The 13,934-nt window shown below is 48.3% G+C and overlaps 1 protein-coding gene across 3 annotated transcripts in view; it reads left to right on the plus strand.

Moving 5' to 3' along the window:
• The window catches only part of Cdep (Chondrocyte-derived ezrin-like domain containing protein), a 36,785-nt gene that overhangs the window by 20,000 nt on the left and 2,851 nt on the right, over window positions 1-13,934 (plus strand). Inside the window, exons 11-12 of one of the 3 annotated variants that reach the window (XM_017175703.3) lie at window positions 625-6,428; window positions 6,503-13,867. The exons of the other annotated variants lie outside the window; for them this stretch is intronic. Of the exons in view, the coding sequence (XP_017031192.1) occupies window positions 625-6,428; window positions 6,503-11,875 (11,177 nt within the window). The 3' untranslated portion in view covers window positions 11,876-13,867. Of the gene's footprint in view, window positions 1-624; window positions 6,429-6,502; window positions 13,868-13,934 lie in introns of those variants that run through there. 3 annotated transcript variants of the gene reach the window in all.

The following is a 13,934-nucleotide window of genomic DNA, read 5'->3' on the forward strand; positions in this document are numbered from 1 at the left end:
ATTATGTTTTTTAACTATTATGTTACCAATTTCATCAAGATGCTTAATATAATTTTTGTACAATTAAGATATTTTTAGTAATAATTTAATATATAAATATAATCTTTTTATTGAATGTCTGTTTATAGTCTTGTCTGGTTATACTTTAATTTCATTGAAATTATTCAAATTTTGACTTTCTTGGAACAGTTTGTCAAATTGAAAAGTGCAGTTACCTTCCTTTCTTATTTAATATATTAAAATATATTACCGTTTACATAATTTTTAATATCTATTAATAATTATACATAAACCTTCTTCTAATTTACGTTTATTATATCTTATGTGATTAAGTTTAACCTAGACTTAATAGTTTATATGGTTTTTTTTTATAAATAACGAAATTATCTCATTAATTAGGATTAGATTTATTTCAATCCCTACAGCGTAAACCCAGTAAAAATTGGGAATTTCCTAACCTAATATTTTAATTTTCAGTACTTGGTGTGTTTGTTTTGATGATCTTGATCAGTTACGTTCGATATGATTTCGGTTTCCTTTGCGTTTGTGTTTCAATAATAATCAAATAATGCACCGGCTGATAATTGCTTAAATTCGAATTATTTATATCCGGTGCGCGTTCAGGTCTGAGCCACTTGTCCCACTTGTACAGCAACAGCACCCCTCGTCGAGTCTCAGTGGGATCCCAAGCGTATGTCCCTGCGTCGCCGCAGCTCATCAGCATCAACACGCACAGCAGCAGCACCAACAACAACAACACTATGCACAACACCAGCACAGTGGTTCGTTCGGTGGATCTCAACAGCTCCATGGAGTTGGAGGAGGAGGCGGAGGCGGAGGAGCCGGGACCTGCGGACACGGAGGAGGAGGGGGAGGCTATGGGGGAGGAGGAGGAGGAGGAATTAGTCGAGGAGGAAGCGGATTCGGACTTGACGGCATCTACCATCAATCGGGAGACTATGGGGGCAGCCTCAGCGGCGGCAGCATCGGTCTCGGCCTCGGCCTTGGCCAATGCCCATCGTCCGCAGCTTCGGTCACAGGAGTCCCAGTCGCAAACTGTCACCCCAGTCCATTATAGCAGTACCAGTTATTCGATGTCTAAGCAGTGCATGCTAAATAACGCCAATGCCAACTCGACCGAAACGGAAACGGACAACATAATCTACACCGACATCAACGACATGGGCCACTACAAGTACCCGGACTTTCACAGCGCTGCCCACCAGGAGCACAAGATATCCAATAGCGAACATTTAAATCTCAATGACAGAAACGACATATATGCCACGGTTAATCGCAAGGCCAAGTCAAAAACCCGCGAGAAGCACTTCAGCGATGAGTTCATCGACCAGTCCATACTTCAGTATACGAGAGCTAAGCAAATGGGACTTGGCCATGTGCCTGCTCTCTTGCAGCAGCCCAGTACGTCAGCCTATGCAGCTGCTGTCCAGGAACGGGCCTACAACAGCGGAAACTATCAGTATCATAACGATCTCAATCACCCCTCAGAGTCCTCGTCTTCTTCGTACTTTGGCACTGGCTTCGGGACTAAGCGGTATGGCCAAGGAGAGCGAACAAAGCTGGCTCAATCGGAGAATTACCTGACGCCGTCGATGGACTCACAGAGTTCCCGACACACCCATTCACTTCCCCGCAACTCGGAACTATCTGGAGTGGATTCAGTGGACTCATACGACAGCCATTACATTACGCACCATTCGGTGGGTAATCTACCGCCCACGCGCCTATCTTCATCTACGGAAAAACTTGAGTACCAGATGGCCACCTCGGGCAATCTCTATTCTACGACTCAGTTTGTGAAACCCGAACAAGCAGCAGCTCACTACATGGATGATGAGGAGGAGGACGAGGAAGAAGACGGTGAGAATATCTACGACCAGGTTGAACGGGAATCCTGGCTAAAGAGCAGCTCTTGCAAAGACCTATTCGAGCGGTACAGCAGCACTTACTACGATCGGGAGCTACCTAAACCGATGACGGCCTTTGACAAGGAATTTTTATCCTCCAACCGTATCGATTCTCCGGTAACTCGTTACGATGATTCACGCCATTCGTTGTATGTGACAAAGAACCACTCGATCGATGCCAACCAGGATTTCTCCCCATTGCCGCAAAGCAAGGTGTACTCATCCAGTTACCCAGGGAGCACGTACAACACCCAAGAGCACAGGCGTCATCATGGCCAGCACCTGGACTACTCGGGTTCACAAGATGACATCTCGCAGGACAGCTACGAACTCCTGGAGAAGTATGACATTGACTTCTTTGGGGGACGAGGTCGCTCCGAGGATCACCTACGCTCCTGCTCGCTAGACTCGGGCAACTACATACCCAGCGATGACGAGTCAGTGTCGGAGGGTCATCAGCAGAAGTATCGATCGGCCATCGACGTCAAGTCGAAGTCGGCGGCAGACATCATGAACGAAATCTGGGACGCAGAGGATCCGCGGTATTTGCCACGCGAGAAACTGTCGGTCAAGTCGGACGGCAACTTTTACAAGAAGATTCAGGAGGCCCTAACACGCACCTCAAGCCAAGAAAGCCAAAGTGAGCTCTTCGAAACAAAGATCTCGCGCAGCTCCGACTCTAGCAAAAAGTCACGCGACAGTCTGTACCACACGGACAGCAAGAAATCGAGAGAGACAACCAAGAGCAAGACATCGGTGGCCTCTAGTCAGGACTCAAAAGAGTCGCTTGTCGGTGATTGCTTCGGACGCAACTACGAGATGCCTACAACCACCGGCAAGAAGGTCAAACAGTTTACCAAAAAGGAGCTCTACGAAAAATTTGCCCAATCCAGTCAAGATTCAAAGAGCGATTATTACGATGCAGTCGAGACAGGCGTTGAGCCACCCCCAGAGGGCCTGTACTCCCGGCCGAAGGTAAAGAGCCACGATTGCTTGCTTTCGGACACTCATAGCTCCACTGCAAATAGTTCATTCTACGACAGTCGGGACACATACTCCACGTTCCCCAGTAACAAGAACCACAAGACCTCGAAGGTGCATTCGATTAGTTTGCAAAATGTGGAGATCGAGCGGAATGCCAAGTCCTTCGGCAGTAAGTCGCCCGAGTCCGTTTCGACACCAGCTTCCGGAAAACGATGTCGGGAGAAGGATATCCAAACCGGAGACTCCCTAGACCAGATGGCTCCCATGAAACGGGGTAATTCCCAGTCCTGCAAGATTTCGGCCTTCCGTCGACGGTCGGACAGCGAAAATATTTTCAGTTTCGACCAAGATCGCATAGAGTGCATCCAAAAGTACACAAAGCAATGGGAGGGCCAACAGCCCAAGGACGAGAAGAGTAAGCAGAGTCCTGAGTATCCACTAACTCCAGAGCTTGTGTCCGAGTTTGAAAAGCAACAGGCACGGCTAATGGCTCATCAGAAAATTACACGAAAAGAAGAACTAATGGCCAAGACACACTTTGAGGAGTACAATCCAATAATGGTGCCTATGAATTACACTTCTCATGCTACGGTGGAGCGCACTAAGAGCGATCCCAATTCCCTGGCTAATCGCTCTCGTTTGGGCAGTAATTCTCGGCGTCATGTCCTTATGCACCAGAAGTCCATTGATCTAACCCCCGCTGACTCGAACTCCAGTGACGAGGACTACATCTACAAGCAAATACCAAGTGCTCCGCCACTTTGTAAGGCACATGGTAACTTTGAGATTCCGAAATGCTACGACGGAACTCCTGCTCCGCAAGCCGCTCAAGAGTTGCCAAAGACTGGCTTTGAACTTCCAAAGAGCTTCTTTAGGGATTACGAAAGGCGGTTCACAAAAGTCCTAAAGGAGGACATTCCATACGTCCTTCATAAACGCCACATAATGAACGGTACAGCACCCTCGCCCAGTGAGAAAAAGCATACTAAACCAAAGTCACCAAAGTCTCCAAAGTCACCAAAATCACCGAAATCTCCCAAATCGCCAAAGTCGCCAAAAGCTAGTGGAGGACTGCCTGGAGTTGGGGCTGCCGACTTTCTTCCTGACATTCTTGATAGCCTTTTGCCTGTGGAGACGAAGGAGTTCCTTTTCACCCAAAACATTGACCTCTCCAAAGTGGACCCTATAACACTTGAAATCGACAAGACCATACCTACAATTCAGCTTTCCTCGCCGAAGCGGGACATTACCAAACAGATGGATGCCTCAACTCTGGAAAAGCTAAACAAAAAACTCAGCCAAATAGAGAGCGATTCGGCCACTAGTTCGCGGACGGAGAGCATGCAGCAGCAGAAGCTGGAGCAGAAGCAGATGGAGCTTATCCAGAGTCTTCGCAAAGAGCTGCAGGCCAATGCCCGAAAAGCCAATAAGCCGCGAGTTATTCCCAAAACTAAGTCTGCTGGAAAATCAAAGAAGGGCAAAACCAGGATCACCTCATTCTCTTCTGATGACGAGAGCCTCGACTCAGACGACGTATTTGGTTCAGCAGAGGCTATACCTGATCGTCTCGAGTTCTCACCACCGCAGTCTCGCAAGGAGATCGAGTCGATCCTTAGGATTGAGCAGAGTCGCCTCATCTCAGCTGCCTGGGGTCGTGGTCAAACAATGAGCTCTACAGAGATTGAGGGATCTCCCCCTCAATGCAGACGTCTGGCGGATCTGGAAAGTCGCTATCATACCCAAAAGTTGGACCCACAGTATGCAAATGCCACTGAACTAAGACGAATCTCAGAGCGATCCATTTCGATACCCTCGTCGGAGGATGAACCACATGTGCCCATGCGTGGACGCATGGACGAGTGTACGAATGACTATCAGCGAAATGAGAACATACCCTCGCCGATTTTAGAGCACGCCGAGTTCTTCCGTAGCAACGATGATATTTACGAGACTTGTCATGAAGAGAGAATTACTGGCTCTGATATTGATTATACTCTGAAAAAGCAGACCGCCAGCGGTGCCAAGTCAAAGGTGAAGCTGATTGAGGAGATCATCGACTCTTCAATAGTAATGCGTTCAAAGGGACATGCTCCGATTCTATTCGCTCATGCCCGTCTTAATCTCTCTGAAGGCTCAGTGTCATTGCAGCGGCAGAAGGCAACTCAGCAACAGTCGCCAACCACAGAGAGACGAACCAAAAGCCTGGACACCCCAGTAATATCGCTGCACCGATTGCCACCCATGAACGCTTTCTCCTCCAAGGACGACACCGTCGGCTTCGAGGAAGAAGCCGAGATTCTTGAGGAAAAATCACTGGAGCGGGCCAATCAAGCTGCTGCTCAGGATGATGATACGGCCGATAGCATTCACTCCTGCGCAGGCTCTATTCCCACTCAGAGCAGTTATCAAACCAATGGAAAGGATTCACTGCTAAGTGCGATAACTATCGATAGCGAAGAGGCACAGCTGCTTAACCAATTGCGTTACATTGAGAAGATCGCCCTGCAGGGTGTCAAGATCAAGGACAAGAAAAAGTCAAAGATGAAGCTAAGAAGTGGTGATCATCTCATTCTCAACATACCAAAGTATCGGTTCACCGATTGGTCCCCATATAGCTCAGCCAACAGTTCCCGTAAAACTTCTCCGGGTGTCTCAAGAGCCAGCAGCATTGAGAGCACGGGTAAAGGAAAACTTAAAACATCGGAGCCTTACAAGGGAAAATCCCTGTCCAGGAGTCGTCCGGAGTCGCGACGCACCAGCGCTGATGATATAAAAGCCCGGGATGGACGCGGCAGCAAAAAGTCGAGTCCAAAGGAACGTCCCAGGTCTATTGAAATGCGCCGCTTAAGCAAGGACAAGAGTAAATCCCAAGAAGAGACAGAGGCAGATATTGCCAAGCGCAAGGAACGCCAACAGAAGCTGTACGAATCTGCAATGAAGCAGACCATCACCATGTTGAGTCCTGTAAAGGACACAATGCCAGCTTTCCCTGCTCCCGAGGACAAAATACTAGTAAAAACCGACGGCGACAAGATAATCATTGAAACAGAGTTTAAATCAAAGGCCGAGGATCATGTGCTAATTGCTAAAAGTCCAAGAAAGCTGGACAATTCATTAGTGAAATTTAGCCGTAGCTTTGACGAAGGTCGCAGCCCTGATAAATTGGACAAAGCGAACCGCAGCTTCGAAGATCGCAATAAATCCTTTGAGGACTCCGAGAAGTCGGACGTTCCAGAGGATATGCTCATTAAATCACCAAAGAAGATCGCCAAGGCACAGGAGATGAAGCAGAAGATCGAGGGAAGCGTCGTCCACAAGAAAATCGATGGAAAGTCAAGTAGTCTGGAGAGGCCAGCCGAACATCACTATCTCGGTCCAGATGTCAAGGCACGGAGCCTCGATGATAAAAGGCAAGCGTCAGAGGCTGCTAAAAAGAGTGAGGATAAGCCAGCACCAGTGGCCAGAAGTGCTATTGGTGATCGCCGTATGTTTGCCCACCAATATCAGGTCCCAGAGGTAAGCCCCAAAAACATATAAAACTTTATTCAATTTATTGATTTTCTGTGGTATTTATTTGCACTTCTTTTTAGCCTCTCCAGGAGGATATCGACATGCAGGCGGTGATCTCGGAGCGTCGCTCCCTGGAGATTCTCAAGCGTTCTTTACCCTCTGAAGATGCCAGGGACAGTGAAGGTGCATTTAGCCGAAAGCCGTCCACTGCCGAAAGTCTCGATTCTTTTGTCTCTGCCGACGATAGTCATTCGCCGGCCAGCAAGTCTCCTATCCCAGGAACTGGAGCTGGAGCCGAGGGCTATCCACATAGGGTGCCGACCATCGAGTGTGAGGAGCCATCTATCGAGGAGGACGACAATTCATTGGAGAGGCGACATCTAAGGGTTGGAAGGCCAGATACAAATCGATTAAGCCTGGATCGCAGCCGCAGCGATGAAACGGGCTCCTGGATTACCGTGGAATGTGACGAGTTCATTGGTTCGGATACCTCCGATAATGAACCGCGTACTCTGGAGCCAGATCGTAATGTCCTGGAGACGCAGGCCACTTTAGAGGATGCCAATCCACTAGAGTACTCTAACTGTGCCACTCCTACCTCTGAACTGAATATATTGGTGACACCACCCAACGCGAGTCCGCAAATTGAGAAATCTGTGCTGGAAACCTTCGAAAAGTACACCGGATCCTCGGACAGCAGCAAGAAAAAACATAGTCTTGACAAGCAAAGTGATCGTTCCAAGAGCTCCGATTCGTGGACCAGCGGAGAAAAGGATACAAGCCCGCAAAGACAACAAGACTGGAGCCTCTCCGTGGGCAAGGAGAAGAGCTCAATGGAGGAGGAGTCCAGCGTGAGCTGCTCTATTGCCAGGCCCTTGGGAATTTCTCAGGACTTTGGCAATGAGGAGGCTAGAAAGTGTCAGGAACTGAAGCAGCGGATGCTGCAATTGGACGTAAGCAAAGATGACATCACACCCACGGGATCCAATGAACAGACGCCAACTAATGAGCCAAAAGTTTTAATGGGAAAAAAGCCCAGCACACCGACCCTCGAGAAGCAGAGCCCAATTGACCTTGGAACCAGCACTGAATCATATCTGGATCCGATCGAGGAACGCATTGCTAAGATCTTAGATCGGGGCGGAGCGCGGACCGAGGATAGCGAGTCCAGCTCGGGTGGGTCTCGAAAACCCCCGAGGATTGAGAAACCAGCAAGGGCCAATACAGGAAAGAAACTGTCGGTAACTCGAGCGGAGCCGGGCAAATCTGGCAGTGATCGCAGCTCACAGGAGTCAAAGTCTAGTTTCGACTCCAAGGGATCTCTGAGCGTCGAATCGCGAGGTTCCTTCGAGACGGAAAGTAGCTCTGGCTCATTGGGAGCGGCTCAGAGGCGTGGCCCAGGTGATCTGGCCCAGAAGGAGCAGCAAAGCACCTGGCGTCCGTTTCCCATCGAAAGTTCCAACAGCTCCAGCACAGATGACCCATGGCACCATGTAGAAACGGATGGTGGGTACGAAAGGTACGATGCCCAGAATCCTCTGCGCGACTCCTCTGACAGCGATGTAAAGGAGGTCTCCCCAGATGAGCAAAAGGACGCCAGCGATGCCAGCTACCAAGATGAGCTTAATGATTTCCCAGCTACTTTCGGTTACCCAGCAATGACTAGTAGTCTTGGCGGGATCGGAGTGAATCCCACGGACATTATTGGCTACACCACTGGCTTCACCTTAGGCCGAACCCTCTCAAGAATCTCGGAGCGCAGCACTGCCTCCGAAAAGTCCAGCATGGAGGACGATGTGAGCAAGGCCTCCACGCATTCGGTTAGCATGCGCGACGAATCTGTGGGCTCCACTGACCACCAGCCCAGCCTCAGTTCTGATTCCCGAAGCAATACTAACTTGGCCTATATTTCCGATGCAGATCGGCGCACCTCGGCCGAAATGCCGGAGATTCCATGTGACTCGGCCACCGGCGATCGTCTTTCTAGCTTGGGGAGTCTAAACGAACCGAAATCACCAACCTTAGTCACAGGACGCTTCTCGGTGACCCATGTCGATGAACTTCAGGCGGACGATGTGGATCGGCACACCCTTATGTGTCTGTCGAATGCGGGAAGCCAGGACTCGGAGGACTGGCCACTCCCAGAAATTCCCTTCGATCATGTACCAGTGAAGCCAGCCGACTCGATGTACGGTATGCCGGATTTAGACAAGCCTGTGCCCAAGTCCTTCTGTTGGAAGGCAAGCTTGTCCTTTCAGCAGTCGCAGGACTCGATAGATTGGCCATCGCCGCCTTCCAGTGCTGTCGGAGCTCCCATCATTGTGGAGAGTATTGAGACCTACTATGCAAATGAAGCCCAAAGTGCTGATAAGGTGGTTTTAGACGAGGAAACTTCAGTTGGGCCGCCGGAAGTTGCCAAAGTACTGCCTTACGAGGACACCGCCTATCTCATGTCGGCGGCATTCGATGACAATGACTTTGGCAGCGAGCAACTGCAGCCGGATACAGTTAGCTGCCTTAGTTCCACCTTGAGTGCGGCCTCCTGTCTCTCATCATCTCTCAACGTGAGCTGCACCACCTCATCCACACAGGCCACCGCTAGGGTTCAGCGGAAGAACTCGAGCTCGGAAGTTATTGTTGCCCAGCCCACAAGATCGCCAGCTCCTAGAAGTCCCCTATCAGAGGATGAACTGTTCTCCAGCGATGACGTCTTTATGCCAGGCACTATTAAAGTACAACTGTCCCCGGATGCGCAGCTAAGAAAGCTATCGAGGGGCTCCAACAACTCGGACACTTCCATTGATGATATCTTGTCGGGCAGCACCACATATTTGGAGGATCAAACAACCGTCCGGAGGAATTACGAGGCGCGTTTAAGTAGCGGAGGCGGCGGAGCAAGCTGCAAAAAGTGCAGTCACTCCAGTCACTCCGAGGAGGAAACCAGTTCCCTTGGCACTGATCTTGACGGCACAGTAAGGATGGGTGGACTGCAGCAAAAGAAGTGCACTCATAGCTCCCACTCTGAAGACACCTCCATAGGGCTTAGCATTTCGGAATGGTCAACAGGTACCAACACCGTTCGCCAATATGCAAATCTGTCCGGATCAGACAGCCTTTCCGCCGTGTCTACTCATTCCTGTGCCAAAAGCGAGAAGTCCAATCAAACGAAATCGAGCATAAGTTCGATCAATAAATCGGCGGAGAGCTTGAACGAGCAAAGCGGGGGAAGTAGCTTCTCCCACAAATTTAGTGGAGACAATGGTTCCTCAGATGGGCTACGTTATGACATTCTATCCAACTCGGAAACAGACAAGCTAAGTGAACCCACCTCGGCCACTCGAAGCGATGACACTACTTTAACCCTCACCGAAATGGCTCATACGATTAGCGAGTGGTCCACTTCCAGCAGTCGCACCCTGGTCGGTGTTACCCCCGGCGAGTATCATCCTCTAAAGCAGACACGTGTGGGAAGCAAAGCTAGTCTGAGCTCTCCCAGCGAGGAGAAGCGCTGCTCCCTGCCACAGGTCCATCGTAGAAGCGGCAGCAACGGCAATCAGGCAAGAAACGGCCAAGAGCCCATGGATACCCCAATGGGTCCAGAGACCAGTGCAGCTGCGCGCAAGCGTCGTTCTTTGGAAATGATGTCCAAGCTGTACCAAAGCCAGGAGATTTGCTCAGAGTCGGAGTCGCCGTTCGTCGAGCGTTTGTATGCGCACACCGAGAAGCTGACTGAGCGCTACCAGAGTCAAGAGTTTGTACCGCTCCATGGAGGGGCTCCATCAATGCAGGTCCCGCCGCCCACCTCCAGTCAGATACAAACCCAGCAGCCGCAGCTGGTGCGCCAGAAGCCAAGAGCACCACAACCGCCCACAGCCCCAAAGCCAGCGGTTACGCGACCCATCATGCAGGCCTTGCTCAACAAGATGAAGCAACCTGGACTGGCCGAACAAGCGGCTGCAGCTGCCGAAGCTGAAGAGGATGCAAAGGCCAAGAAAGCGCCTCCACCAGTAGCAGTTGCGAAACCTCCTCCACCACCTGTGCCCACTGTCCCGCCAATTGTGACGCCAAGCGATTTGCCCGGCGATGTTGTCGCTCCACCACCCAAGCCGCTCGCTAAGCACCACAGTTATGATGACAGGACCATGTCCAAGACCCAGATCCGCGAGTTTAAGACCACCAGCAAGCAGCTCCGTCAGTCGAGCTCCTTCCACGAACACATGCTCAGCAAGTCACAGCAATCATCACAGGAGCTGCCCATGCGGATTGACGAGGAGCGAGATGCCCACTCCACGTCCTCGGCCACCAACACGACCACCACTACCAACACGCTGAACAGCGAGAGTACGGGACCGAATTCCCCACAAATGCCGCAGCGGGCGGATAAGTTGATTCGGTGTTCACCTTACTACTCAAGCAGCCTAAGTTCCGAGTCGCCACCCAATCAGTTGGTGCAGAAGCCGCCAAGGAAAACGGCTAGCCAACTGAGTGCCGGAGCCATGGCCACCTCGTTGAAGAGCCCGCCCAGCGGCAATGATACCGATAGCTCACTGGATGTCCGTGGTCAGGAGGCTAAGATGAGGAGTAGGGGCTATCGCAAGAAGCGTCAGTTGCCCGCCAAGAGGATGAGGGCTAACATGACAGCTGCTGCTCTTTTAGAACAAGCGGAAAGCTCAGAGTGCTCAGAGGGATATCTACCGGAGGTGGATTCGGGGAGTTCCGAGTACTCGTCCTGCCAGCGGGACGATCAGTACCTTGAGTTCGACGAGGAGCTGGAGAGGGAACATGAACAAACCGACGAGTACGATGACTATCCTCAGTATGGGGGAAAGTTCGAAAGTTTGGATATGAGCGACAATGTAGACGAGATGGGATTTCCGCGATACGACCGCTTGGGTCACATCACCAAGCCCATGTACCATCAATCTGTAGTAACGGAGCGTCCTAGTGCGGTGCAGGTTCCAGCTGCTGCTAATCATCCCATGCCTCCGGCCACGGGCCAGCCGGTGAAGCCAGCACGCACCAAAAAAAGGCAACTCAAACGAGAAGATTCCATGGCGGCGGGCACTTTAGGGTGTTCATCAGCAGCGCCAACGGTTCAGCCGTACCACGGACGAAGCTATTGCAATCCGGAGGAGAGCGAATACGAGACCCGCGGCGGTGGTCTGTCCGATGAACTGGCAAACTCTAGTGAGGATAGCTGCAGTGGATTCGGTGGCGGAGGAGCGGGTGCAGCCGGGTCTGGAACTATACGAAGGGGAGTAGTGCCCAGAGGAGCAGGGCAGGATCCAGAGCCAGCAGCAGGAGCCCAAGTGCGGAAAGAGCTACCCTATCCAGACTTTCTCTCCGACTACGAAACCGAACCCATTGAGTATGAGCGGTATGCCTGCGGATTAGATATTCGTGTCGATCCGCCACCCAAGTTTCACGATTCGGATGAATTAAGTGACCAGTAGACCAGTGGGGACTATTAGGGAAAATGAATGGAAACCCCCTTGCATGTGCTTATCGAATGCAGCCTTTTGATTTGTTCCGTTGCCTTGGAAACGTTTTTAGAACAATTCTACCATTTTTACACGCGATCCAAGTACTTATAACCTTATAACTTATTTGTAATTGAGACTGATTTACGACAAGCAAAAAACCAAAAGTATAAAACCCAAGAATCTTAGAAGCTGCATAACTAATGACAATTTAGACAATTATAACTCTCTCCTTGAAGCGTTCGAAAATCAAATCAAATTCAAATAAAACATTTTAATCAAACATTACCAAACATAACAAATCAAATAAGAAAAATACCATAAATAATCGACGTGGTGGTAGGTCGGTGTAGATTGTGTTGCCTATAAGCGGTATCTACGTATATGACAATGTTATAGATCAATTCAACATTTAAATATATATATGGGATATATTGAGCGGAAACGTTAAAAGAGTTGAACAAATTTTAATGCACTGTTTAATCATCGAATAATGGAATACCAGATACAAGAATAAAACTGTTTAATTGTTATTTAGCTAATACAACACGAATCGACACACGATAGTTAAGAAAACAGTTATTAAATGAATTATATTACATTATACAACTCATTCAAGTTGCCAAGCACTCTGCGCGCAATTACGTTCAGTGTCAGTATTGGTTGCGCAGGTCTATTAATCCTATCCAGCTGAGTTCCAATCCAAGTGTCAAAGCCAGGCATGCCTACGTAGACTTAAGTACGAAATCGACCCTCTAAGTCTAGTAATCTCAGTAATCTGGTAATAATTGACAAATCAGCCAAAATGCTTTCAAGCACTAACCTAAGGAGGACCATTGGGTAGGGATTGAATAGTTATCCAGAAATCATTGGGAGTTCCTTACGAACGATCCTCTAGTTCCATTTTACCCCCGCATGTGTATTCCTCCACCAGAACTCGGCATTATCACAGTATAATAAAAGCATTTACTCAATGGCGGTGTTTTCTAGTCATGTATATTTTATACAGTTCTTGAGCTCCGTAAGATTTTAATTTATATGTGCAAGTTAGCAAACTAACTATAACTTACGATTCTCACAAGCGCAAACAAGTGTTAGTCATTAGTTCTAGTACATAAATGTGCCAAATCCGAGATCCGGTAATGGAAAGCCCTATGCCAAGAGTATTATCTATATATATGAAATTGTAAGAAGAGGCGTTTGCAAAAGGAATTAATAATTACCCTGTTAAGTTTAAAACCCCATTGGGAACCTAGAATTGTATGGAATAGATTGATGTATGTTTGATCTTTAAGTTTACAATACGTGGAAAAGAGATATTTAAGTGTTGTTAGGGAAGATGGGTCGCAGGAGCTTGGGGTACGGCAAAATAAGGATCGTAAAGCGTACAAAAATTTCACTAATTTAATCCAGATCAAAAATATTCAAATCAAAATATCTATTTGTGTTTAGCTAATAGTGTAATTGAGAATTGGTTGTTGCGAACAAGGCTTGCTTCTTGCTTCTCCTTTTATATTCGGAGTAAGTCGAACCTGGTTTTAGTTAGGGAGCAAACGATTTTAATGTGGGAATTATGTATAATTCCGACAGACATTTTAAAACAAGTTTTAGGTTGCCAAAGCGGAAATGTATATTTATGTAGGTTAAATTATTTTGATTGGACAATTCCTTCGAGTGCAAACCTATAGTTCATTTCAAACTAAAATTGTATTTACCTAGAGAAAGACACGAAACACACAAGATACTAGCTGAATTTTAAGAAATTAGAGAAACAAAAGTTTGCTTTGTATCACAGAATATAAATTGAACATAAAACACACAAAATTAAGAACACAGAAAGAAAAAAGGAACAGAATCAATGAGGTGGAATGGGAGTCTTATAACGAATGATATGTACACGAGCAATCGATTTAACAAGCATTAAATTATAATTATATAGAAACGAATCTAAATAAATAAAACTTCATTAATCAAATATAAAGAAAGCCGATGACTTTTATTTGAAAATACCAGGTTATTTAAATTGGCAGCC

The sequence above is a fragment of the Drosophila kikkawai genome, chromosome 3R, assembly GCF_030179895.1.
Source record: "Drosophila kikkawai strain 14028-0561.14 chromosome 3R, DkikHiC1v2, whole genome shotgun sequence".
Classification (NCBI taxonomy): domain Eukaryota; kingdom Metazoa; phylum Arthropoda; class Insecta; order Diptera; family Drosophilidae; genus Drosophila; species Drosophila kikkawai.